At 49.2% G+C, this 18,176-nt stretch overlaps 8 protein-coding genes across 9 annotated transcripts; 5 read left to right on the top strand and 3 right to left on the bottom strand.

The window, feature by feature from the left end:
• Positions 1-14: 14 nt before the first annotated feature.
• Positions 15-1,088, top strand: LOC6588197 (D-beta-hydroxybutyrate dehydrogenase, mitochondrial). The gene is made up of 2 exons (XM_002012788.2): positions 15-130; positions 191-1,088. Exons 1-2 carry the CDS (start codon positions 15-17, stop codon positions 1,077-1,079), a joined length of 1,005 nt encoding a protein of 334 aa, XP_002012824.1. The 3' UTR covers positions 1,080-1,088.
• On the bottom strand, positions 1,080-4,598 carry LOC6588066. The gene is made up of 7 exons (XM_002012787.2): positions 4,437-4,598; positions 4,259-4,351; positions 3,605-4,198; positions 2,997-3,542; positions 2,406-2,938; positions 2,270-2,345; positions 1,080-2,200 (listed from the first exon to the last, which is right to left on the bottom strand). Exons 1-7 carry the CDS (start codon positions 4,596-4,598, stop codon positions 1,289-1,291), a joined length of 2,916 nt encoding a protein of 971 aa, XP_002012823.1. The 3' UTR covers positions 1,080-1,288.
• Positions 4,599-4,935: 337 nt separating this feature from the next.
• Positions 4,936-6,043, top strand: LOC6587953 (fumarylacetoacetate hydrolase domain-containing protein 2). The gene is made up of 3 exons (XM_002012786.2): positions 4,936-5,221; positions 5,283-5,410; positions 5,482-6,043. Exons 1-3 carry the CDS (start codon positions 4,957-4,959, stop codon positions 5,968-5,970), a joined length of 882 nt encoding a protein of 293 aa, XP_002012822.2. The 5' UTR covers positions 4,936-4,956; the 3' UTR covers positions 5,971-6,043.
• On the bottom strand, positions 6,004-6,707 carry LOC6588070 (39S ribosomal protein L35, mitochondrial). Its single transcript, XM_002012785.2, has 2 exons — positions 6,607-6,707; positions 6,004-6,543 (listed from the first exon to the last, which is right to left on the bottom strand). Exons 1-2 carry the CDS (start codon positions 6,629-6,631, stop codon positions 6,041-6,043), a joined length of 528 nt encoding a protein of 175 aa, XP_002012821.1. The 5' UTR covers positions 6,632-6,707; the 3' UTR covers positions 6,004-6,040.
• Positions 6,708-6,881: 174 nt separating this feature from the next.
• On the top strand, positions 6,882-10,310 carry LOC6587948 (MICOS complex subunit Mic60). 2 transcript variants are annotated; one of them, XM_026984535.1, is made up of 9 exons: positions 6,882-7,111; positions 7,424-7,614; positions 7,676-8,164; positions 8,223-8,371; positions 8,436-9,131; positions 9,242-9,262; positions 9,344-9,502; positions 9,561-9,849; positions 9,910-10,310. In XM_026984535.1, exons 1-9 carry the CDS (start codon positions 7,067-7,069, stop codon positions 10,085-10,087), a joined length of 2,217 nt encoding a protein of 738 aa, XP_026840336.1. In that variant the 5' UTR covers positions 6,882-7,066; the 3' UTR covers positions 10,088-10,310. The 2 variants fall into 2 exon arrangements, with proteins under 2 accessions (XP_026840336.1, XP_002012820.1); XM_002012784.2 differs by lacking the exon at positions 9,242-9,262.
• A 350-nt stretch (positions 10,311-10,660) lies between these two features.
• LOC6588076 (isocitrate dehydrogenase [NAD] subunit beta, mitochondrial) lies at positions 10,661-12,800 on the top strand. The gene is made up of 5 exons (XM_002012783.2): positions 10,661-10,821; positions 11,015-11,179; positions 11,244-11,360; positions 11,434-12,015; positions 12,072-12,800. Exons 1-5 carry the CDS (start codon positions 10,780-10,782, stop codon positions 12,300-12,302), a joined length of 1,137 nt encoding a protein of 378 aa, XP_002012819.1. The 5' UTR covers positions 10,661-10,779; the 3' UTR covers positions 12,303-12,800.
• A 66-nt stretch (positions 12,801-12,866) lies between these two features.
• LOC6588053 lies at positions 12,867-14,128 on the top strand. The gene is made up of 3 exons (XM_026990384.1): positions 12,867-13,064; positions 13,138-13,676; positions 13,735-14,128. The coding sequence occupies exons 1-3, from the start codon at positions 12,919-12,921 to the stop codon at positions 14,007-14,009; spliced, it is 960 nt and encodes a 319-aa protein (XP_026846185.1). The 5' UTR covers positions 12,867-12,918; the 3' UTR covers positions 14,010-14,128.
• On the bottom strand, positions 14,099-15,496 carry LOC6588003. The gene is made up of 4 exons (XM_002012781.2): positions 14,989-15,496; positions 14,828-14,927; positions 14,534-14,753; positions 14,099-14,475 (listed from the first exon to the last, which is right to left on the bottom strand). Exons 1-4 carry the CDS (start codon positions 15,459-15,461, stop codon positions 14,213-14,215), a joined length of 1,056 nt encoding a protein of 351 aa, XP_002012817.1. The 5' UTR covers positions 15,462-15,496; the 3' UTR covers positions 14,099-14,212.
• Between the last annotated feature and the right edge of the window lie 2,680 nt (positions 15,497-18,176).

The following is an 18,176-nucleotide window of genomic DNA, read 5'->3' as shown; positions in this document are numbered from 1 at the left end:
CGAGAGCTGGCGCAATGAGCAGTAGCCACCTCTTACGCGCCCTGCGACGCACCTTGGGCCTGGGTCGTAGCCAGCTACCGGTCGATGGCCGAAATGTAATACTCATCACGGGCTGTGACTCGGGCTTGGGGTAAGCTAATGGATAATCATCGGCATACCCACAGAATTAATAGCCGACTTTCTCGCACAGCCACTGCCTGGCTGTCTACTGCCACAATGTGCTCTCCATGACGGTCGTCTCCTGCTGCCACAACCTCAAGTCGGATGGGGCCCGTTTGCTCCAGCAGTTGAGTTCGCAGGGCGACGAACGCAGGCGAATGCACACCTTAGAGCTGGATCTGCTGCAGCCGTGCTCCATACGGCTGGTGCATGACAGACTCCAGGACATACTGGCAGAGGACACGAGCTACCAGCTGACGGCTCTCGTGAACAATGCGGGCGTCATGTGCTTCGGGGAGTTCGAGTGGCAGGTGCCCGAACAAATTGAGATGCAGATCAACTGCAATCTCCTGGGCACCATGCGATTGACGCGCCAGCTGTTGCCGCTGCTGAGGCAGCAGCGGGGAAGGATCATCAACGTGACCAGTCACTGTGGTCTGCAGGCCCTGCCGGCCCTCGCTCCCTACGCCGCCTCCAAGGCGGCCCTGCGCTTCTGGACCGACTCCCTGCGCATAGAACTGCAGCAGTACGGCTTGGAGGTGGTCAACTTTATACCGGGCTCCTTTGTGCTCGACAGCAACATAGCGGCCCGGCAGCAGCAGCACGCCCAGCGGATGCGTGAGGGCTTCAGCGCGGAGCAGCACGCCCACTACGACGTCTACTTTGAGCAGTTCAATGGATATCTGAAGATCGTGTCGGGCTACAAGGCGCCCAATCAGCTGAAGGATGAGGCGCTGCTGGCCAAGTTCCAGGATGCCCTGACGAGCACACAACCATCGGCGCTGTACATACACGAGCCCTGGCGATATCGTGTGTATCGCTGGCTCTTTTGGCTCTGCCCCACGCCTCTCGTTGACTGGCTAACCCTGCGCTTCTGTGCGATGCCCACATACGAAACAAGCGAGCAAAAGATCGGGTAGTGTAGTTGGTAGTCTAAACATTTACTGGAGCAGTTTGAAGATACTTGGCTAGGGCTGTGGCTAATAAAATTGAGTAAAATGCATGCAGGTCTGCCTGTCTATCCTGGAATGGGTCACAAACACAAACATGCACTAAGAATATATATATATAACACACATCACAAAAGACAGAACTCAAAAAGATAAAACAATCACAGAATGGAGGTGGTTTAGTAGCCGGTGCTGCGGCACCTCTCGAAGACCGCATCGTTGAGCAGCTGGAACCATTCGCTGGCATAGGTCGAGTCCTCGGCGGCACGGAAAAGCAATAGCTTCTCTTGCGTGGGCAGTGGCGAGGAGAGATAGAAGCTGATGGCCGTCTCCGTTAGCTCAGCGTGGTAGTTCTTCAGGGCCCACTCGAGCAGACGCAGACAGTTGTGGGCATCTAGGAACTGGACGAGACGCTGTTGCAAAATCACCTCCAATTCGGGTATAATGTACACGCGGGACATCTCGAATGCCTGGATCAGGGCGGAGTAATTTGGCTGGGCCAAGTGCTGCTCGTGGCAGCCAATTAAATGCAGAAAATAGCGCAGACCGCATGCCGTATAGTCCTGCAGCTGGATCTCGCCATGATGGCCCTCGCGGAAGTCGCTGTTGAGCATCCGATTGAAGACCTCACTGCTCTCGCACAGCAGCTGCTTGTTAAAGCCAATACTAAGGGTAGTGTCATCTTCTCTATTTACAATAAATCGCATATCGCAGTTCTCATGCATGGGCAATAAATCATTTAACTGCAGAGTGCAGATGCCAGCTGTGCTCTCCACAGGATCGGCTTCGGGCAAAGAGATGCCCAGAGTATAGCGCGACATGGATGTCACAGCATCAGCTGCCTCTTCCGCATACAGATCCTCGCTTTTCTTGCGTAGCAGCAGCTCAAAGAGCAGGTTCAAGGCATTGCCGTCGTAGAGAAACTGGTAAAGCAGACGGGGGCTTTTGATGATGTACGCCACGGATATGGCAGCACGTTGCTGGGCATTGGGATCGTCGCAGCGCAAGAGTCGAACCAGCTCCTCTTTGCCATAATTCGATTCGCCCACGTTGGTAAGCGTTTCCAGAAACGAAAAGCCATCTTTGCGCATCTACAACCAAAAGATACAAAGATAGCTATGGGTATGTGTTCGAATATTGCCGACTAAGATGTACAATACCTCTTCCAGTTTTGTGAGCTGGTACAGTTGATGGACCACGCCATGTTTGATGATCTGGGCAAAGAACTGGCTCTCCCTGAAAGAGAAACATTGAGTTTTAGTGAGTTGTACGCTTTAAGATAGAGATTGTACTCACAGCAGAATATTTGTTAGGGCATTGGCAAAGTTGTTGTTGGCACCAAACAAATTGATTGCCCTTATCAGCGTATCCAGTGTCTCCGGCTTGCCCAGCTCCACTCGCTTATTCAGCATCAGGGTAATGCGATACAGGAGATTCTCAATGATGTCTATGGTGTCGCCAGCCTGATGTCGGAATTGAGACATTAGAGGCGGCACATCTGAGCTGAGTTCTTCAACGTCTTCCTTATCGGACAACGTGTCGTCAATGGGTTCGGTACCGTCCTCAATTAACTTTAAGATATCCAAGACATTCGAGGCCTGGGCCCGATTGGCGGCTATGCGTCGCTCTCGCGTCTCATTGTTGGTCGTGGAATTGTCATCTTCGTCCTCATCGTCGCTGCAAGTGGGCGAATAGTTGTCATCGTCATCATTGGGCAACAGATTCGAGGATGGGGACATGCTGCGCGAGCTGCACGGGCTGGTGGTGCGAAAGGAGCGCGGCGAGCTGCTGGGCGAATCGAAGTCCGAGGAATCGAGGGTTTTCGCAAACTGCCAAGAGAACAAAGGTGAATATTACGTATTATGGGTTCGATTTAAAGATAATCACCTTTATTGTGGTTTCCTGTGTGGGTAGTTCGGTTATTTTACGCTTCTTTCCACCCTGCAGCCGCTCTTCGCGTCGACGCTTATGATGCTCATCATCACTGACCAGATAATCGTTCAGCTCCCTCACCAGCAAGGGCACCAGACCCTCATAGAGCAACAGCTCCATGCTCAAGTTGTCATATTGAAAGTTGTTGAAAATGTGAAACAGCGATGAGCGCTCGCTCTGGGAGTGCGACTCCCGGATCATGGCCACCAGTTTGCGCAGAGCTCCACAGCGTCGGATTTTCGAGCGACTACAGGCATCCGTCGACAGCGTCGATACTATGTTTATGCAATGCCGGCTCTCACTCTCTGTCAACGGCTTGGCCATGTTAACAGCCATGAGCATCTCGCAGGCAGCCACAATCGCATCCGCCGTGCTCAGCATGTAGAAGGCGCAGGGATCCTTGCAGAAGTTTGAAAGAATTTTCAATGCAGAAGCTCGCTGATCGCTGTCCTCCTTCGCAAAGTAGACAATCGATGCCAGCGAAGTACTGCGCGAGACGGGCTAAAAAGTAAGCAGATTGTATGAGTATTCATTCGTAGTTAGGGTTTCCGATTAGGACTCACCTCCCATGCCTTCAGGCCGATCGGTTGGGCAGAGAGCAATACAAGACATTTCAGTATCTCGTGCGCCAGCTCGATGGCTTCGTTCTCTTTCGGGAGCACGTAGTCGCAGTTGCGCGTCGAGTACTTCAACATCTGATGGTCGAAGATGTCGCTCCGCACGCCCTCCAGATTGCGGGCCACCTCCTCAAAGTATTTCTCGCGGTGCTGGTTCCGCTTCAGGCCCATCAGCGCCGACACCTCAATGTCCTGGGCTGGCGGCTCCTTGGGGGCCTCGGTGTTCTTCATGACACCCACAAAAATGCGCATCATCTGCACGAATCCGTTTGCAGCTAGAAAATGCCTAAAGAACTGGTTGCTGACCAGCAGGAAGCGGCAGACGCGAAAGGCCATGATCCGCGTTTGAACAGAACTTGTGGATTCAATAATGTGGCAAATGGCCGGAGCAATCGCCGCATACTGTACGTTGAGGAACTGCGATGCCTTCTTGCTCTTGGCCAGATTTCCCAGCATGCGGCAGGCGCGGCATTGAATCACAGGATTGGGTATAGTCTTCAAGATAGTAACCAGTGGGGAGATTACCTTGCACTCCACGGCCTGCGAATGCGAAACATTAAAGAGATACTTCGGGAGAGACTGTGTGTATGATGGCCTTACCTCAATGCAGGCCTGCTCATCCGTGCAGCAATTTCCCAATATACTCAGAACCACTTCCATTATCTTTTCATTTAGCTTGGTAATCAGGCGAACCTACAAGACCAGTTAAATTTTTAAAATCCATATTATTCTCCCACACAAAACTTGTAAAACTATTTCAGTGGCTCTCAAACCTTACCATTATGGGAACACCACCAGCAGTGCGAAACAAAACGATTCCATCCTTGTCTTTCACCAGATCTGTGCGCAACTTAACCAGGCATTTGTACACAACAGTTCGATCTGTCGAGGTTTTGAGGACATTTAGCATGCCCTCAACCTGCTCTAATGACCAAAACATTGAATTGATATTTATTTTGCTTGAATACTTGCTATTTCAGTGGCTCTCAAACCGTACCAAAACGATGCCATCAAAGTATCGATACAAGAAGAATATCGATAATTTTATAATCATCGATATAAAAACATCGATATTAATTTTGTAATCAATAACAGCATCGATATTAATTTTTTAATCAATAACAGCATCGATATTAAATTTATAATCAATAACAGCATCGATATTAATTTTTTAATCAATAACAGCATCGATATTAAATTTATAATCAATAACAGCATCGATATTAATTTTTTAATCAATAACAGCATCGATATTAATTTTGTAATCAATTGAGAAACTGTACACCGTCCAGAGATAAATGTTAGCTGCCAGAATGCGTTTCGTACAATATTTGCGCAAGGGTGACCTTGCTAAGCGCCTTGGCCTGCTTGCCGACGATCAGAAATCTCTGGTGGAGCTGGCAGGAGTGGAGGGCGTGCCCAGCGATCTGAAGGCGTTAATTGCCCAGAACCCGAACATCGAAGAGCTGGCCCAGAAGGTGCAAAAGCAGCCCAAGCTGGAGCTGAATGATGATGTCACTTTGCTGCCCCCCCTCACCGATCCCGGCAAGATCATTTGCATTGGTAAATATTCGCATAGGGGCAGCTCTGCTCTACAGGTGTTAATTTGTGTGAATTTATGTAGGATTGAACTACCAGGACCATTGCGATGAACAGAACAAGCCTGCGCCCAAGGAGCCGATGTTCTTCAGCAAGTTCAACAACACCCTGGTGGGGCCCACAGATAATGTGATTGCCCACAAGGCGAGTGACGTACGTAAAGTGTCAGATAACCTCCGATAAGAGAAGAAGACAAGTGGAAAATTCCATTTTAATTCCGACAGAAAATCGACTGGGAGGTGGAGCTGGTCTGTGTCATTGGCAAGGTTGCCCGCCATGTGCCCAAGGATAAGGCTATGGACTACGTCTTTGGTTATACCATCGCCCAGGATATTTCGGCGCGCGACTGGCAGAAGGAGCGCAATGGAGGCCAGTTCTTGATTGGCAAGTCGATGGATACATTCCTGCCACTGGGACCGGCTGTGGTGCACAAGAGTCTGGTCAAGAACGTGTACGATCTGAACCTCAAGACATGGATCAATGGCGTTGAGAAGCAGAACGGCAACACGTGCAACCTGATCTTCAAGCTCGACGATGTGATCAACAGATTGACTCAGACAATAACCTTGCTACCCGGCGATATTATCGTCACGGGCACCCCCAAGGGCGTGGGAATGCACCGCAGTCCACCAGAGTTCCTCAAGCCCGGCGATGTCATCAAAACAGAGATCGTTGGTCTGGGCACCATGACCAACAAGGTTGTTGCTTCCTGAATCCATGATGATTCCCGTGAATTGTTATAATTGTTATGTGTGTAACGAAATAATTGCATTTAATCAAGCGTTAGACTTTGAATGGTTTCGATTTGGTGGCAAAGTACTCGTCACGTTTGTGGTAGGGTGCGTACGGATCATCGATGTAGTGCTTGGGCCGGCGCCAGTAGTCTGTGACCATCTTGTCCAGCAGCCAGCTCTGGGAGGCATTGGTGAAGACGTGCTGGCGTAGTCGTCGCCGCAGGGCATTGGACTTCTTGAACAGCTTCTTCTGGCGGCCGGAGTGTGTGCGTATCCAGGCACCCCAGTCGAGACGCTTGAAGCGCTTCAGCACTGCCTTCACCGTCTTGCGTTTGCCCTTGATGAGCGAGAATTTGGTAACGCTGCGTACGGGTGGCGTTCCTGGAGTTCCCAGAGCGGGCAACTGAAGCAGCTGCAACGAGGCTGGTGCTAGTGTATGGGCGGACAGCAGACTCGGCTGCTTCTGAATTGTCATTAGCTGGCCAAAACAGGCACGTTGTGTCTGTTGCGCCAGCGGCGCCACCGGCGGAACGCGACACACGCCGCGCAGGGCTATAAAACAAACCATAAATGAAAATCAGTAATCTTATAACAATTGGGATGCATTGGACCTACCGCTTGTGAGTAGGGTTCGCAGCATTTGCCTGGGTTAATACAGAAATCCGTCAATTCCAAAATCAAGTCAATCGTCGCGTAACACCAATCAGCTGTTTGCCGTTCACAACGAATGATGCCGTTCACACTGTAACAATTTTTAATCATATTTTTGGCAAATATTTGATGTGGTTTTAAAACTGTCACGTCAATACCAAAAGAAAGACAAAATTTTAGTGCTGCCGAGAACATTTCAACAATAACATTGTAAGGAATATTGAACACACTGTATGGCAGAGACTATATTTCTCTGCCGCTTGCCATTCACCAATCAACGCGGACACCTGAGCATTGGAGAGGTCCAGAGTATTGAACGGAGAGAAGAATCGGGCAGGAAAATTAGTTCACGCCGCCGGCCATAAATACGGGAGCAGGGGCACCAAGCTAGAGCGAAATTCAACAAATATTCCATAATCAAATCATGTATCGGCTAGCGGTTCGAGATCAGTGCAAGTGCGCCTTGCAGGTGAGTTATGTGATAACACGACCGACGAAAATCGATCGTCACGTTGCTCCGCACCGACTCGACCGTTCTCTCGCCCCGACACCCGCTCCCGCACCCACTAACAAGCCCAATTGCAAAATATACAAGAAGCGCTGGTTATGTCATCTACCAAAAGCAGGAAATATGCGAAAATCTCCAAAATTCCAGCTGAACTTTGTTTGAGCTGTGGTTGCGGTGGCTCTGGGTCGCCGGGAGGGGCTGGTCACGCGACGTGGATGTGCTAAAAGTAATGGAATACAAATACCTCTTGTCTCTACTTTCGGTTTCTGTTAGCGCTCCCTGCAAACAACAAAAAATGGCAGGCATTACAGCAGCAGCAGAAGGGAAGAAGGCAGCAGCAGAAGTGGACAAGGCAATGGGCAGGGTCTACCACCGCCGCCACATATGCGAGAAGCTGGCTTCGGCAAGTATTTGGTCTTGATCGCTCCCCTGGCTGCTGTCGGCGGTGTAATCACCTACGCCAAGTGAGTATTCCAATTCTTAGTCCTGCGTACAGCCCCAATAAAAAGGCCCATTTTCGTACAGGTATGACGATGACTTCCGAAAAATGGTGGAGAAGAAAGTGCCCGGGGCCGAGGCGGTGATCAAAGTGGCGCTTCAGGAGGAGCCACCATTCAAGGGAATCACGCAGAGTGTCAACGACCAATTCGACAAGGTGAAGTCTGGCTACGACACGGTCAGCTCCTCGGTGAACTCTGTGACCTCCAAGGTGACGGGCCTGTTCGGTGGTGGCAGCAACAGCGACAAGCCCAAGAGTCCGGAGCCCAAGGTGCAGCCTCTGAAGAGTGAAGCTCCCGAGGCCAAGAAACCCGCCGCTGCACCAGCAGCGAAAATTGAAACGAAAACTGCCAAGCCCGATGCTGCTCCTGCGCCCCAGCCAGCTGCCGCGCCCAAGCCCGCACCCAAGGTCCCCCTGCCGCTGCCCAAGGAGGTCGTCGAGCTGGAAAAGGCCATTGAGTTGTCGGCCAAGCTGGCTGTCAAGGAATACAATGCTGCCATTACAGTGCTCAAGGGGTGAGTTAAAATAAACCAGGGGTTGTTCCATTTTGAGTCTGATTGTTTTCCTTTGCAGCTTCAATGAGGACGTGCGTCGTGTGGTCGACAGGGCTGTGGAGACGGGCGAGAACACGCTGTGGACGACCCTGAGGAACCGTGCCAGTGCCCGGGATACAGCAGTATCCACAGCAGAGCGAGCAGCCCGCGAGGCTCAGGAAAAGATTGGTAATAAAACAAATAATGAAATAAGTTTTTAGCAATCTATGTCAGTTTTCCTTTTTCTGGACAGTGGCCTGTGAGATTGCCCTGAGCGAAGTGGCCACAGCAGAGAACCACAAGAAGGTGGAGTCTGTCCGCAACAAGATCAAGAAGCTGGTGGATCATATAGCCAACGTCAAGGATGAACTGTACAGGCACAAGGATACGGCGAGTGTGTCGGACAAGTATTGGCGCAATGTGGAACAGGCTCGCAACTATTTCATCGATGAAATCGAAGCCATCTTCCCCGGCCTTAAGCTCTCCGATAAGAAGCTAAATCTGTCCAAGGAGGATCTCGATCTCTTCATTCTACACGCCTACACCCATGTCCTGGCCTACCAGAAGGAGCTGCAGCGCCTGCAAACCGACGGCGAGCTGCGTCTCAAGCGCGCCATCGACTCTGTGCGTGGCGACAACGATTCGGAGGCCCTGCGCGCCCAGCTAGACTACCACCTGGAGGCGGAGCGTCGCAAGCTGGCTGTGGAAAACCAGAAGAAGATCTTCCACATCAATGCCGAGTCCGACAAGCAGCTGCGTATGCAGCTCAAGAAGCAGGCTGAGGCCCATGCCGACCACATCAAGGACATTGTGGCCCAGCGCGAATCGGATCTGACGCGCAGCTTCAAGCGTGAGCTGGACGACAAGCTGGCTATCGAGAAGGCCAACTACAAGCTGCAGCTGGCCACTATGCTGGGCAAGCTTCGCGGCATGGATGCTGCCCTGGCGGGTGAGTTGTAAGACCGAGGGTTGTGGGGTATCTTGGGCTGGGGTTTGGCTAGATCCCCTGCTAGAAATATAACCTTGTTTAATCCTTTAAATCATGCTGCGCTTGTGTAGAGATAGAGGACGAGTTTCAAGGTATACTTGGCCCACACTTAACCCGTTCGTAAGGAGTCCTTAAATCATCTGCTCACCTACTTTTGTTCCTATATTTCGCAGACCGCGCCGATGCCGAGCGTACGGCCAACCAGTCCCAGGCCTTGTGGGCTGCCTGCCAGGCCCTGTGGGCTTCTGTCCGCAATGCTACCCCAGGCGTCAGCTACAAAGACAAGCTGCGTCCACTTCAGAACGAGATCAAAGCCATTGCGAAGGTGTCACGTAAGTTTAAATCGAAGTGAATTGATTCCTTTCATTCTTATGAGCATCCCTTTTTCAGAGGGCGACGATCTGGTGGCAGCCGTGTTGGAGAGCATGCCGAAAGAAGCCCGAGAGCGCGGCGTCTATCCCGAGGATGCGCTGCGTGAGCGTTTCCTCAGCGTGGAGCGTGTGGCCCGGAGGCTAGCCTTGGTGCCAGAGGAGGGGGCCAGTCTGCCCATCTATGTGCTGTCTTATGTGCAATCGATATTTATCATGCGAGCCGATAATCCCATCTCCACGGACGAACTCAACGACAAACCCTTCGATTACAGCAAATTGGACACCTATGACATACTGAACAGGGCCAGGTGAGGCCATCTTTTAGCTCTCTTTGCGCTCCATTTCTGATTAATTCTGTGGTCTTCTAGGTACTACGTGGATCGCAGCAACTTCCTGCTGGCATTGAAGTATTTGAACCTGCTACAGGGTGCGCCACGCAAGGTCGCTGGCGAATGGATGAAGGAGGTCCGCCTCATGCTGGAGATGCAGCAGGCGGCCAACACACTGATGTCCCATGCCGCCGCCAGCGGTGTCGTGTATTTGTAGATTATGTTTCCTACCTCTAACCAAACCCGATTTGATTTGTTTTTAGTTCAGGAGCTGAAGAAATGCAACTCAAAAGATAATTAGATAAAAAAGATGCAAAGCAATATTTAAAATTCCTACAAGAGAACAAAACAAAGCAGCAGAACTTAAAAAAATTATAACGTATATATATATTTGTAAACGATTGTTTTAGCTTCAAATATACCAATTATATTTAGAGAAAGGACATAAATGTTAGGATCCGCAATTTGGGGGCCCAATCAGATGCAGTTTCTTCTTGTTTTTAAAGGATACTTCAATCGAACCACCTTACCCGAGAAAAATATATTTCTTTTATTCCATACAACTTGTTTCTATAAAGCTGATGATAGCTTAACAAGACACATCATGTAACCCTCTTAAAGCCAGTCAAATATAAATTCCCCTTTGATAATGCGTACATAGGACGAAATTTCAAAATTGCCCGCCAAAGATCAATCGTCAATCGATAACCGATTGCTGTGCAACCCCGCAGCAGCATATGGACAGCGCGGTACTGATTGCACCCCTGGCGAGTCAATCAGCTGGTCGATTGGTTTTTATTGAAATTTTCGGTTGCAAAAAAATATCCACGAAAATTTCGAGTGCGTTAGCCTTTTGTCAATTTAAAATTTGCCCACACAACTGTCGTAACGCGAAAGCTAACGAGGAACATGTCAATGCTGGCCAGAACCCTAGGACGCACCGTTTTGCAGGTGAACCTCCCCCGCTTCGAGCGAGGTCTTACATAAACACTTGGGCAAGCAGCAGCAGGCGCCGATTCTGCCTGTGCTGCGGTGGCTGCTGCTGGCCCTCGCTGTGTGCGAATATGAAGATGACAGTATTTGAGGTTATAATCCTCGAAAGAAGATGGATTAACTATTTGATTTTTTTTTTCAATATCCTTAGGCGGCGGCTGCACGTAGTGTACACACCTCAGCGACACTCGAAAAGGTTCGTACTGGACATAAAATACAGGATGCAACCTATGGAGCCAATAGAACCACCTGTACACTGATTCCCGGCGATGGTGTGGGTCCCGAGATCGTCTATGCCCTGCAGGAAGTCTTCAAGGTAAACCTTTAGCCTTGCCTCTTCTCAAAATGTTTGCTATCCAAGTTGGCTTTTCTTTATTTAGGCAGCCAATGTGCCCGTGGACTTCGAGTCCTACTTCCTGTCGGAGATCAACCCTGTGCTGAGTGCCAAGCTGGAGGATGTGGTGGCCTCCATCCAGAAGAACAAAGTCTGCATAAAGGTGGGTGCTCCTGTTAAATCTAGCAGAGGAGATAACATTGCTGATTATTGCAATATTCCCTCCGTTATCGCAGGGCATTCTGGCTACTCCCGACTACAGCAATGTGGGTGACTTGCAAACCCTGAACATGAAGCTGCGTAACGATCTGGACCTTTACGCAAATGTGGTGCATGTGCGCAGCTTGCCCGGCATTAAGACGCGCCATACCGACATCGACGTGGTCATCATCCGTGAGCAGACGGAGGGCGAGTACTCGGCGCTGGAGCACGAGTCGGTGCCCGGCATTGTGGAGTGCCTGAAGATCATCACTGCCAAGAAGTCGATGCGCATTGCCAAGTTCGCCTTCGACTATGCCACCAAGAATCAGCGCAAGAAGGTCACTGCCGTGCACAAGGCCAACATCATGAAGCTGGGCGACGGCCTTTTCCTGAGGTGTTGCGAAGACGTCGCCAAGCTGTATCCCCGCATCCAGTTCGAGAAGATGATTGTGGACAACACAACCATGCAGATGGTGTCCAATCCGAATCAGTTCGATGTGATGGTAACCCCCAATCTGTATGGTGCCATTGTGGATAATCTGGCCTCTGGTTTGGTGGGCGGTGCTGGTGTTGTTGCTGGTGCCTCCTACTCAGCGGAGACGGTTGTGTTCGAGCCTGTGAGTCTCCCTCAATAACTGTGTGTTCTTAGTAATGATTTGATTGCTTTTCTTAGGGTGCACGTCACACCTTCGCCGGTGCTGTGGGCAAGAATGTGGCCAATCCAACGGCCATGATGCTGTGCGGCGTGAAGCTGCTGCGCCACATCAACTTGCCCACCTACAGCGAGGTCATATTCAATGCCATAAACAAGGTGCTCAACGACGGCAAGGTGCGCACCAAGGATCTGGGTGGACAATCCACCACAATGGACTTCACCCGTGCCGTCATCGCCAATTTGCACTAGAGATTGGAAGCAGGCAGAGACCGATCCGCACAGGAATCAGACTCCTCAGCAACCGGCAACAACATTGGCCCCCATGGCCCGCACTTACTATATAGACAATAGACAGTTTTCTTTTTGTGTGTTGTTGCCGCAGCGAAATTTGAATTGTTAAAAGAACATATGATTTGCATTCGTTTTTAGTTTCTCCGCCCCTCCCGTATAGTATGCTGTTTCCTTATTTGTCCCTCCCATGTTTTCAATGAGTATTATTTCTGGCGAATATTTAAGTTTAGTCCAATACACCCCGCCCTGTTTTTCCCTTAGTTTTACCGATTGGCCGATTGATCCCCGATTATGATGTAATTATGTATTATTTTTCCCCTTCCAATTGTTAAAAGATTAACCCGAGATGATATCGCTTAAGCAATTTAAGAGATAGCTTTGAGTGGCTTTCCACTCTACTCGAGGCTCCGACGTAGAGCACGAGATATGATAACAATAAATTCAAATCTACATTAATTATGGTTTAAAAGTCATTGTCAGTTCAAGAGCTGTCTAAATTTTAAGTAAAACAAAGAAAAAGAAAAAAAAAAAACAAAACATTACTCGTGAGATTCTGTTTTAGTTGCTCTTTGTTATGTCGTGCCACCGGGAAATGTTTAGCCAAGCTCCTGTTCTTTCAAGCCAAAAGTCGAAGCTTTTGTCGTTGGACGAGCAGCTGATCCGCCAGCTGTTCTACAAGTATCACACCTTGGAGTTGTCTAAGGCATTGGACAAGCAGTCGTGAGTACATAGTTGGCATAGTTGGCAGTCGGATTGCGATCGCTATAAGGAATAAATTAATGGACTTTTACAGCGATGAATCAAAGGGGCTTTCCGTTTACGGGAAGCGTTTGGAAGGCGGCTCCAAACGGAGGACCAGCACTACTAGCGTAAACCCAAAAGTTTCCCAGAAAAGTTTCCCCAAATGGAGGACCAGCACAACTAGCATTAACCCAAAAGTTTCCCAGAAGGGGTCCGCTGCGAGTGTCCGTCCCAATTCCTCCTTCTCCCACCATTCAACAGCTCCACGCCGACATTTTGAGTCCTCATTCCGTGATAGTTCGCGTCATAATTTAAGTGCCACGTCACGCCTTTTTAATATGTCCCACTGTTTGCGTCCAAATGCGAGTGCTACATCCCATATTTCCAATGTCTCCAAGCGTCTCCAGGAGCTGGCCAAAGCCAAGCAGTCGCCCAAGGTTTTGAATACCAGGCCGCCATGGCATCTCACCTGGCCGATGCGGACCTTTAAGGCCAGCGATCGTCTGACGCTTTTGGCCAAAAGCAGGATGCCATCCATCGAAAAACTGTACAATCCCTTCAGCGTGGCTCAACGGGCATTGACCTACAAAGGTAAGCAATAGCCAAAGAATTTTACGACTAAGACCCATGATATGATCGCCCTTCATAGCCACTGAGCGCATTAACCTATTGGCAGTGCCCAGAAAGAGGACACCCGCTGTTGTGGAATACTCGGATATCCAGGTAAGATCGACACGCAAAGGATTCCGCCCCGGACATCTAACTCTGCGGCTGTACAACCTGGCCGCTCCAAAGCTGAGGGAGGACACCACTATCCGGCGGAAGCCGTTCACAGTGCGACGCAGCGCGATGCGGGCCAAGTTGACGCCGCGTCTGGAGCAACTCTCCCAGCCGAGACAGCAGTTCAGCTGCAACTGGGAATGAAGTCTACCGGGCTAAAGACAGGCCACAGTGCACTGTAATCCTGTGACCAGATCCCTGTGACCTGCCATTGCCCCGATCACGCATTTGAATAAATATTTAAATAAACTTTTAATCCTAAACGGCAGTTGACCAAACGATGCGAAACGTGGATAGGCCAAAAAAGTAATATCTGAAACGATGAAAGAGCTTGTTTCCCCCAATCCTTAGCCGCCCTTGGGCTTGGCCAGGGCGATGAGGCGTGGCGTGGCCTTGGCCTTGAGCGCTGCCGGCGAGATGGCGAACGGATTCTCGCGTATGTGGGTATTCTCGAACTCCTTCGGCTCGGCCAGCTCCTTGATGCGGGACGAGGCCTTGTACTTGAGGGCATTTGGGGCGATGGCAAACGGATCCTCCTTGATGTCCGCCGGCACCGTATTCGCTTCGTGCATCGTGAGCGGCTGGGACATCTCCTTGATGCGGGCACTCGCTGGAAGACATGAGAATGATCAGAAAGGGGCAGAAAGTAGAGGACTATGGGTACCCACGTTTGTATGTCAGTGCATTGGGCGACACCTTTTCGGGATTCTCGTTAATGTGGACATTCTCGCGCTCATTGGGCTTGGCCATTGTCTTGATGCGTTTGGTCGGCTTGTATTTGCGCATTGTTTCCGTCAGCTCCCACGGGGTCTTGACCTCGTCCACGTAGCGCTTGGGGCGCGACAGTCTCTTGAGGCGACCCTGACTCATCTCCTTGAATTGTCGTTCCTGTGCGGGGGAGGGATGGAAAGGGGCAAGGTAATTAGGAATTGAATCATTTACCCTTCGACTGGATGACTTACCGGCTTGGGGGGGGTCGGCACCACCTTCGGTGTGGCTAATTTTGCGAAGAATCTGTTCTGCCGAATCTTTTGCTTTTTCGTAGGCTTCTTCTTCTTCACTCTACGCCGGAGAAGGAAAAGAGTATTAGAATCGGGCAGTTAAGGGACCGGGAGGGACTTACGGTTTCTTCAACGGCTGTATGTTCGTCAGACGACTGTAGAGCGAGAGGTAGCTATAGCGGAGCAGCCGATTCAAAATCGATTCACCGATCGAGTCGCCCGTGCTGAGGGCAAGCTGCCGGCGGTTAAGCAGCCGCCGCACCGTGGGAAGGGCCAGCTGCTCCGTGCGCGTGTAGCTCGGCTGATCGGCGTGGACAATATCGATCGTTTTGCTGAACTGACACGCGCACTTGGGGACGTAACGACATTTCCGATGGCGGGGCATGGCCATCTCCATGATGCGCCGGCGCTTGTCGAACATGCGGTCATGGCGACGGTAGAGCTTGGACAGCTCCTTGCCAATGTCCTTCAAGAAGCACTCGCCATCATAGGGAATGGGTTCTTTGATCCGGCAACAGTCGGATCGGTCCATGTCCGACAACTTCAGGCAGGTTGTCAGCTCCGGACTGAGGTCGCATTTCAATCTCTTGATCATTGAAAATCGTTTAGAATTTTCTGTAGTCTCCGAAATTTAGAAATTTGTCTTTTTTTATATTTTGAATTCCATCTGATTTTGTCGAAAGTTGAATTTATCTGATGATTTTTAACTACATTTACATGAAGCATTCCATTTACTAGAGAACAGCCAACTTTTCAGTTGAAATTCGGAGAGGGATTGTTGTCGGATTTTAGCTGCATTACAGTTATTAATCCGAAAAAAGAATGCGTTATCCGAACATATAAATGGGAGGACTAAGGTATGTGCTCCAGGCTGAATTATGGCAGCCACTGGCTGTCCTGCTGCGGGCCTCAGCCATGATGCCGCTGCTGTATCGCAGAGTCGACAATGTGGCGTCTTGTCTGCTGAAGCAGGGACTAGTGATTGACGGCGGAATTGTTGACTAAGGCCCACGGGAAATAATGTCAGCAACCCCTTACCCACCCCCTATTCATACGCCTCCCAGCCAAACGCTGGTCTTCAGCTCCGAGACGCGTAAGTGAATCAGTATATAATTGTGGATACCTATATTTTATAATATATCTTCCTTCACAGATCGCTTATGTCCCCCAAACCGAGTTGTATCCGTCTTCGCCAGGATCGTATACGCTCACCCTTTGCAAGATCCGAACCCAACACGCCATCGTCATCCTTCGACCTGGCCTTCGACAACAAGGACTCTGACTATGGCAACCAAGGGAGGGGCTACGCGGGATACCAGGCTCTAGATAGATATCATTGTTGTTAGGTTTAAGGATATACACGTCCTTATAATTAGATAGTAGATAAAAATGTTTTCCACTTGTTTAATTATTTAAGCAAATTATTTAAGCTAATTTTTGATTAATAAAACTTTTGAAAAATCCACCTTGCTGTATCCTGTATGGGGGAAACTATAGTGGAGAAAACTTAATATTTTTGATTGGGAAAAATATCCTTGATCCTTGATAAGGACTCCAATAAGTCAAGGACATTTTTTCGATCACAGGAAGCCGTCGGACTCTTAGATCGGGCCCCCAATAGCCGAGAAAACTGAATATATGCGCTTGGGGTTGTTGGAGTCCTTACCGAAGGATGAAGGACATTTTTGTAATCACGGCAGGCCACGGCACGCCCCGATCAGACCTTAAATAAGGAAGAAAACAAGATAAATATATCCGGAGAAAATATCCTTGATCCTGGGTCCTTGATAAGGACTGCATTAAATCAAGGAAGCTTGTCTGAACATTAGAAGCCGTCTCTTTTCCCGAACGGGCCACCAATAGTCGAGAAAACTAAATATGTATGGTTGGAGCTGTTGGAATCCTTGTCGAAGGATTAAGGACGTTTTTCTGATCACGGCGTGCCATAGCATGCCCCGATCGGGCTACAAGTAAGGGAGAAAACAAGATATAAGTGTCCAGAAAACATATCCTTGGTCCTGGGTCCTTGATAAGGACTGCATCGAGTCAGGGACAGTTTTCCGAACACAGGAAGCCGTCGCGCGTCTCGTTCGTGCTTCAAATACCGGAGAAATCAACAAAAGTTGTTGTTGTCAAATGTTGTGCAACAAATTATTATTGTTGTACAACAACAACTCCCAAGTGGCGACCGCTCAAATTGCCAAAATCTAGTATTTTGAAACTGGGATACCAGGCGAACAGAAATCAGCAGCAAGCAACTTTTGCGATTGCAAAAAAAATCATTGCATACTTTTGGGGGCTGAACAATGCGAGGGGAAAATATATTAAAATTTAAAAAAAACCAGTGACCTTCTGCTGATTTCTGTTCGCCTGGTATCCCAGATCAGAAAATCGAAAAATCTTGGTTTTGAGCGCCACCAAATTGGAAATTAATGTTGTTGTAATAACTGGAAGTGGTTGTTGTAATTTTTTGTTTATGGCATAAATCCACCATTTGTTATCCGATCGGAACGCTTGACGGCTTCCTGTGCTCTGAATAGCTTTCTTGATCTAATGCAGTCCTTGTCAAGGAGCCAGGATCAAGGATATTTTCTCCGGACATATATATCTTCTTTGCATCCTTATTTGTGGCCCGATAGGGGCGTGCCAGGGCCCGCCGTGATCAGAAAAGTCTCCTTGATCCTTCGGTAAGGACTCCAGCAATCCCAAGCACACATATTCAGTTTTCTCGGATATTTGTGGGCCGATCTGGGCGTGCGATGGCTTCCTATGATTGAAAAAATGTCCGTGATTTAATGAAGTCCTTATCAAGGATCAAGGACATTTTTCAAAATCAAAAATATTTAGTTTGCAAGTCGATCTGGGCGTGCCACGCCCTTTTGTAATCAGGATAGTTACCCCCATAAAGGACACAGCAAGGTGGATTTTTCAATGGTTTTATTCATCAAAACATAGCTTACTATAAATAAATGAACAAGTGGAAAGCATTTGTATCTTAGTATCTAAATATATAACGTATATCCTTAAATCTAACAAGAGCGTGATCTATCTAGAATCTAGTAGTCCGCGTAGCCCCTCCTTTGGTTGCCATAGACAAAACCCTTGTTGTCGATGGCCAGGTCGAAGGATGACGATGGCTTGATAGCTTCCGGTATTGCAAGGGTTGCGCTTCTGACCTGCTGAGATATGGTTCTGTCTGGCTGGGTTAGGAGTCGTTCTATCTCGAACACGCATCGGTAATGATTGGATAGGACTCCGTCTGTTCTGTAGAGTGGGTCCCGCACTAATCTGGCCCTATTTGTATGAGCTA

Source organism: Drosophila persimilis, unplaced genomic scaffold (assembly GCF_003286085.1).
Source record: "Drosophila persimilis strain 14011-0111.01,24,50 unplaced genomic scaffold, DperRS2 tig00000000-arrow-pilon, whole genome shotgun sequence".
Lineage (NCBI taxonomy): Eukaryota > Metazoa > Arthropoda > Insecta > Diptera > Drosophilidae > Drosophila > Drosophila persimilis.
This window is presented reverse-complemented; position numbering and strand designations above follow the sequence as displayed.

Excerpts from the sequence above, each read along its gene's own strand:
- LOC6588197 (XM_002012788.2), top strand. The coding sequence starts at position 15 with ATGAGCAGTAGCCACCTCTTACGCGCCCTGCGACGCACCTTGGGCCTG. Across the intron at positions 131-190 it reads GGCTGTGACTCGGGCTTGGG|CCACTGCCTGGCTGTCTACT; the intron begins GTAAGCTAATGG and ends TTTCTCGCACAG.
- LOC6588066 (XM_002012787.2), bottom strand. The coding sequence starts at position 4,598 with ATGTTTTGGTCATTAGAGCAGGTTGAGGGCATGCTAAATGTCCTCAAA. Across the intron at positions 3,543-3,604 it reads TCGGCCTGAAGGCATGGGAG|CCCGTCTCGCGCAGTACTTC; the intron begins GTGAGTCCTAAT and ends CTTACTTTTTAG. Across the intron at positions 2,201-2,269 it reads AGCTCACAAAACTGGAAGAG|ATGCGCAAAGATGGCTTTTC; the intron begins GTATTGTACATC and ends TTTTGGTTGTAG.
- LOC6587953 (XM_002012786.2), top strand. The coding sequence starts at position 4,957 with ATGTTAGCTGCCAGAATGCGTTTCGTACAATATTTGCGCAAGGGTGAC. Across the intron at positions 5,222-5,282 it reads CGGCAAGATCATTTGCATTG|GATTGAACTACCAGGACCAT; the intron begins GTAAATATTCGC and ends GAATTTATGTAG. Across the intron at positions 5,411-5,481 it reads TTGCCCACAAGGCGAGTGAC|AAAATCGACTGGGAGGTGGA; the intron begins GTACGTAAAGTG and ends TAATTCCGACAG.
- LOC6588070 (XM_002012785.2), bottom strand. The coding sequence starts at position 6,631 with ATGCTGCGAACCCTACTCACAAGCG. Across the intron at positions 6,544-6,606 it reads GCGAACCCTACTCACAAGCG|CCCTGCGCGGCGTGTGTCGC; the intron begins GTAGGTCCAATG and ends TTTGTTTTATAG.
- LOC6587948 (XM_026984535.1), top strand. The coding sequence starts at position 7,067 with ATGTATCGGCTAGCGGTTCGAGATCAGTGCAAGTGCGCCTTGCAG. Across the intron at positions 9,132-9,241 it reads CATGGATGCTGCCCTGGCGG|AGATAGAGGACGAGTTTCAA; the intron begins GTGAGTTGTAAG and ends GCGCTTGTGTAG. Across the intron at positions 9,263-9,343 it reads GATAGAGGACGAGTTTCAAG|ACCGCGCCGATGCCGAGCGT; the intron begins GTATACTTGGCC and ends TATATTTCGCAG.
- LOC6588076 (XM_002012783.2), top strand. The coding sequence starts at position 10,780 with ATGTCAATGCTGGCCAGAACCCTAGGACGCACCGTTTTGCAG. Across the intron at positions 11,180-11,243 it reads CCCTGCAGGAAGTCTTCAAG|GCAGCCAATGTGCCCGTGGA; the intron begins GTAAACCTTTAG and ends TTCTTTATTTAG. Across the intron at positions 11,361-11,433 it reads AGAACAAAGTCTGCATAAAG|GGCATTCTGGCTACTCCCGA; the intron begins GTGGGTGCTCCT and ends CCGTTATCGCAG.
- LOC6588053 (XM_026990384.1), top strand. The coding sequence starts at position 12,919 with ATGTCGTGCCACCGGGAAATGTTTAGCCAAGCTCCTGTTCTTTCAAGC. Across the intron at positions 13,065-13,137 it reads AAGGCATTGGACAAGCAGTC|CGATGAATCAAAGGGGCTTT; the intron begins GTGAGTACATAG and ends GGACTTTTACAG. Across the intron at positions 13,677-13,734 it reads ACGGGCATTGACCTACAAAG|CCACTGAGCGCATTAACCTA; the intron begins GTAAGCAATAGC and ends CGCCCTTCATAG.
- LOC6588003 (XM_002012781.2), bottom strand. The coding sequence starts at position 15,461 with ATGATCAAGAGATTGAAATGCGACCTCAGTCCGGAGCTGACAACCTGC. Across the intron at positions 14,928-14,988 it reads ATACAGCCGTTGAAGAAACC|AGTGAAGAAGAAGAAGCCTA; the intron begins GTAAGTCCCTCC and ends TCTCCGGCGTAG. Across the intron at positions 14,476-14,533 it reads CAATGCACTGACATACAAAC|CGAGTGCCCGCATCAAGGAG; the intron begins GTGGGTACCCAT and ends CATGTCTTCCAG.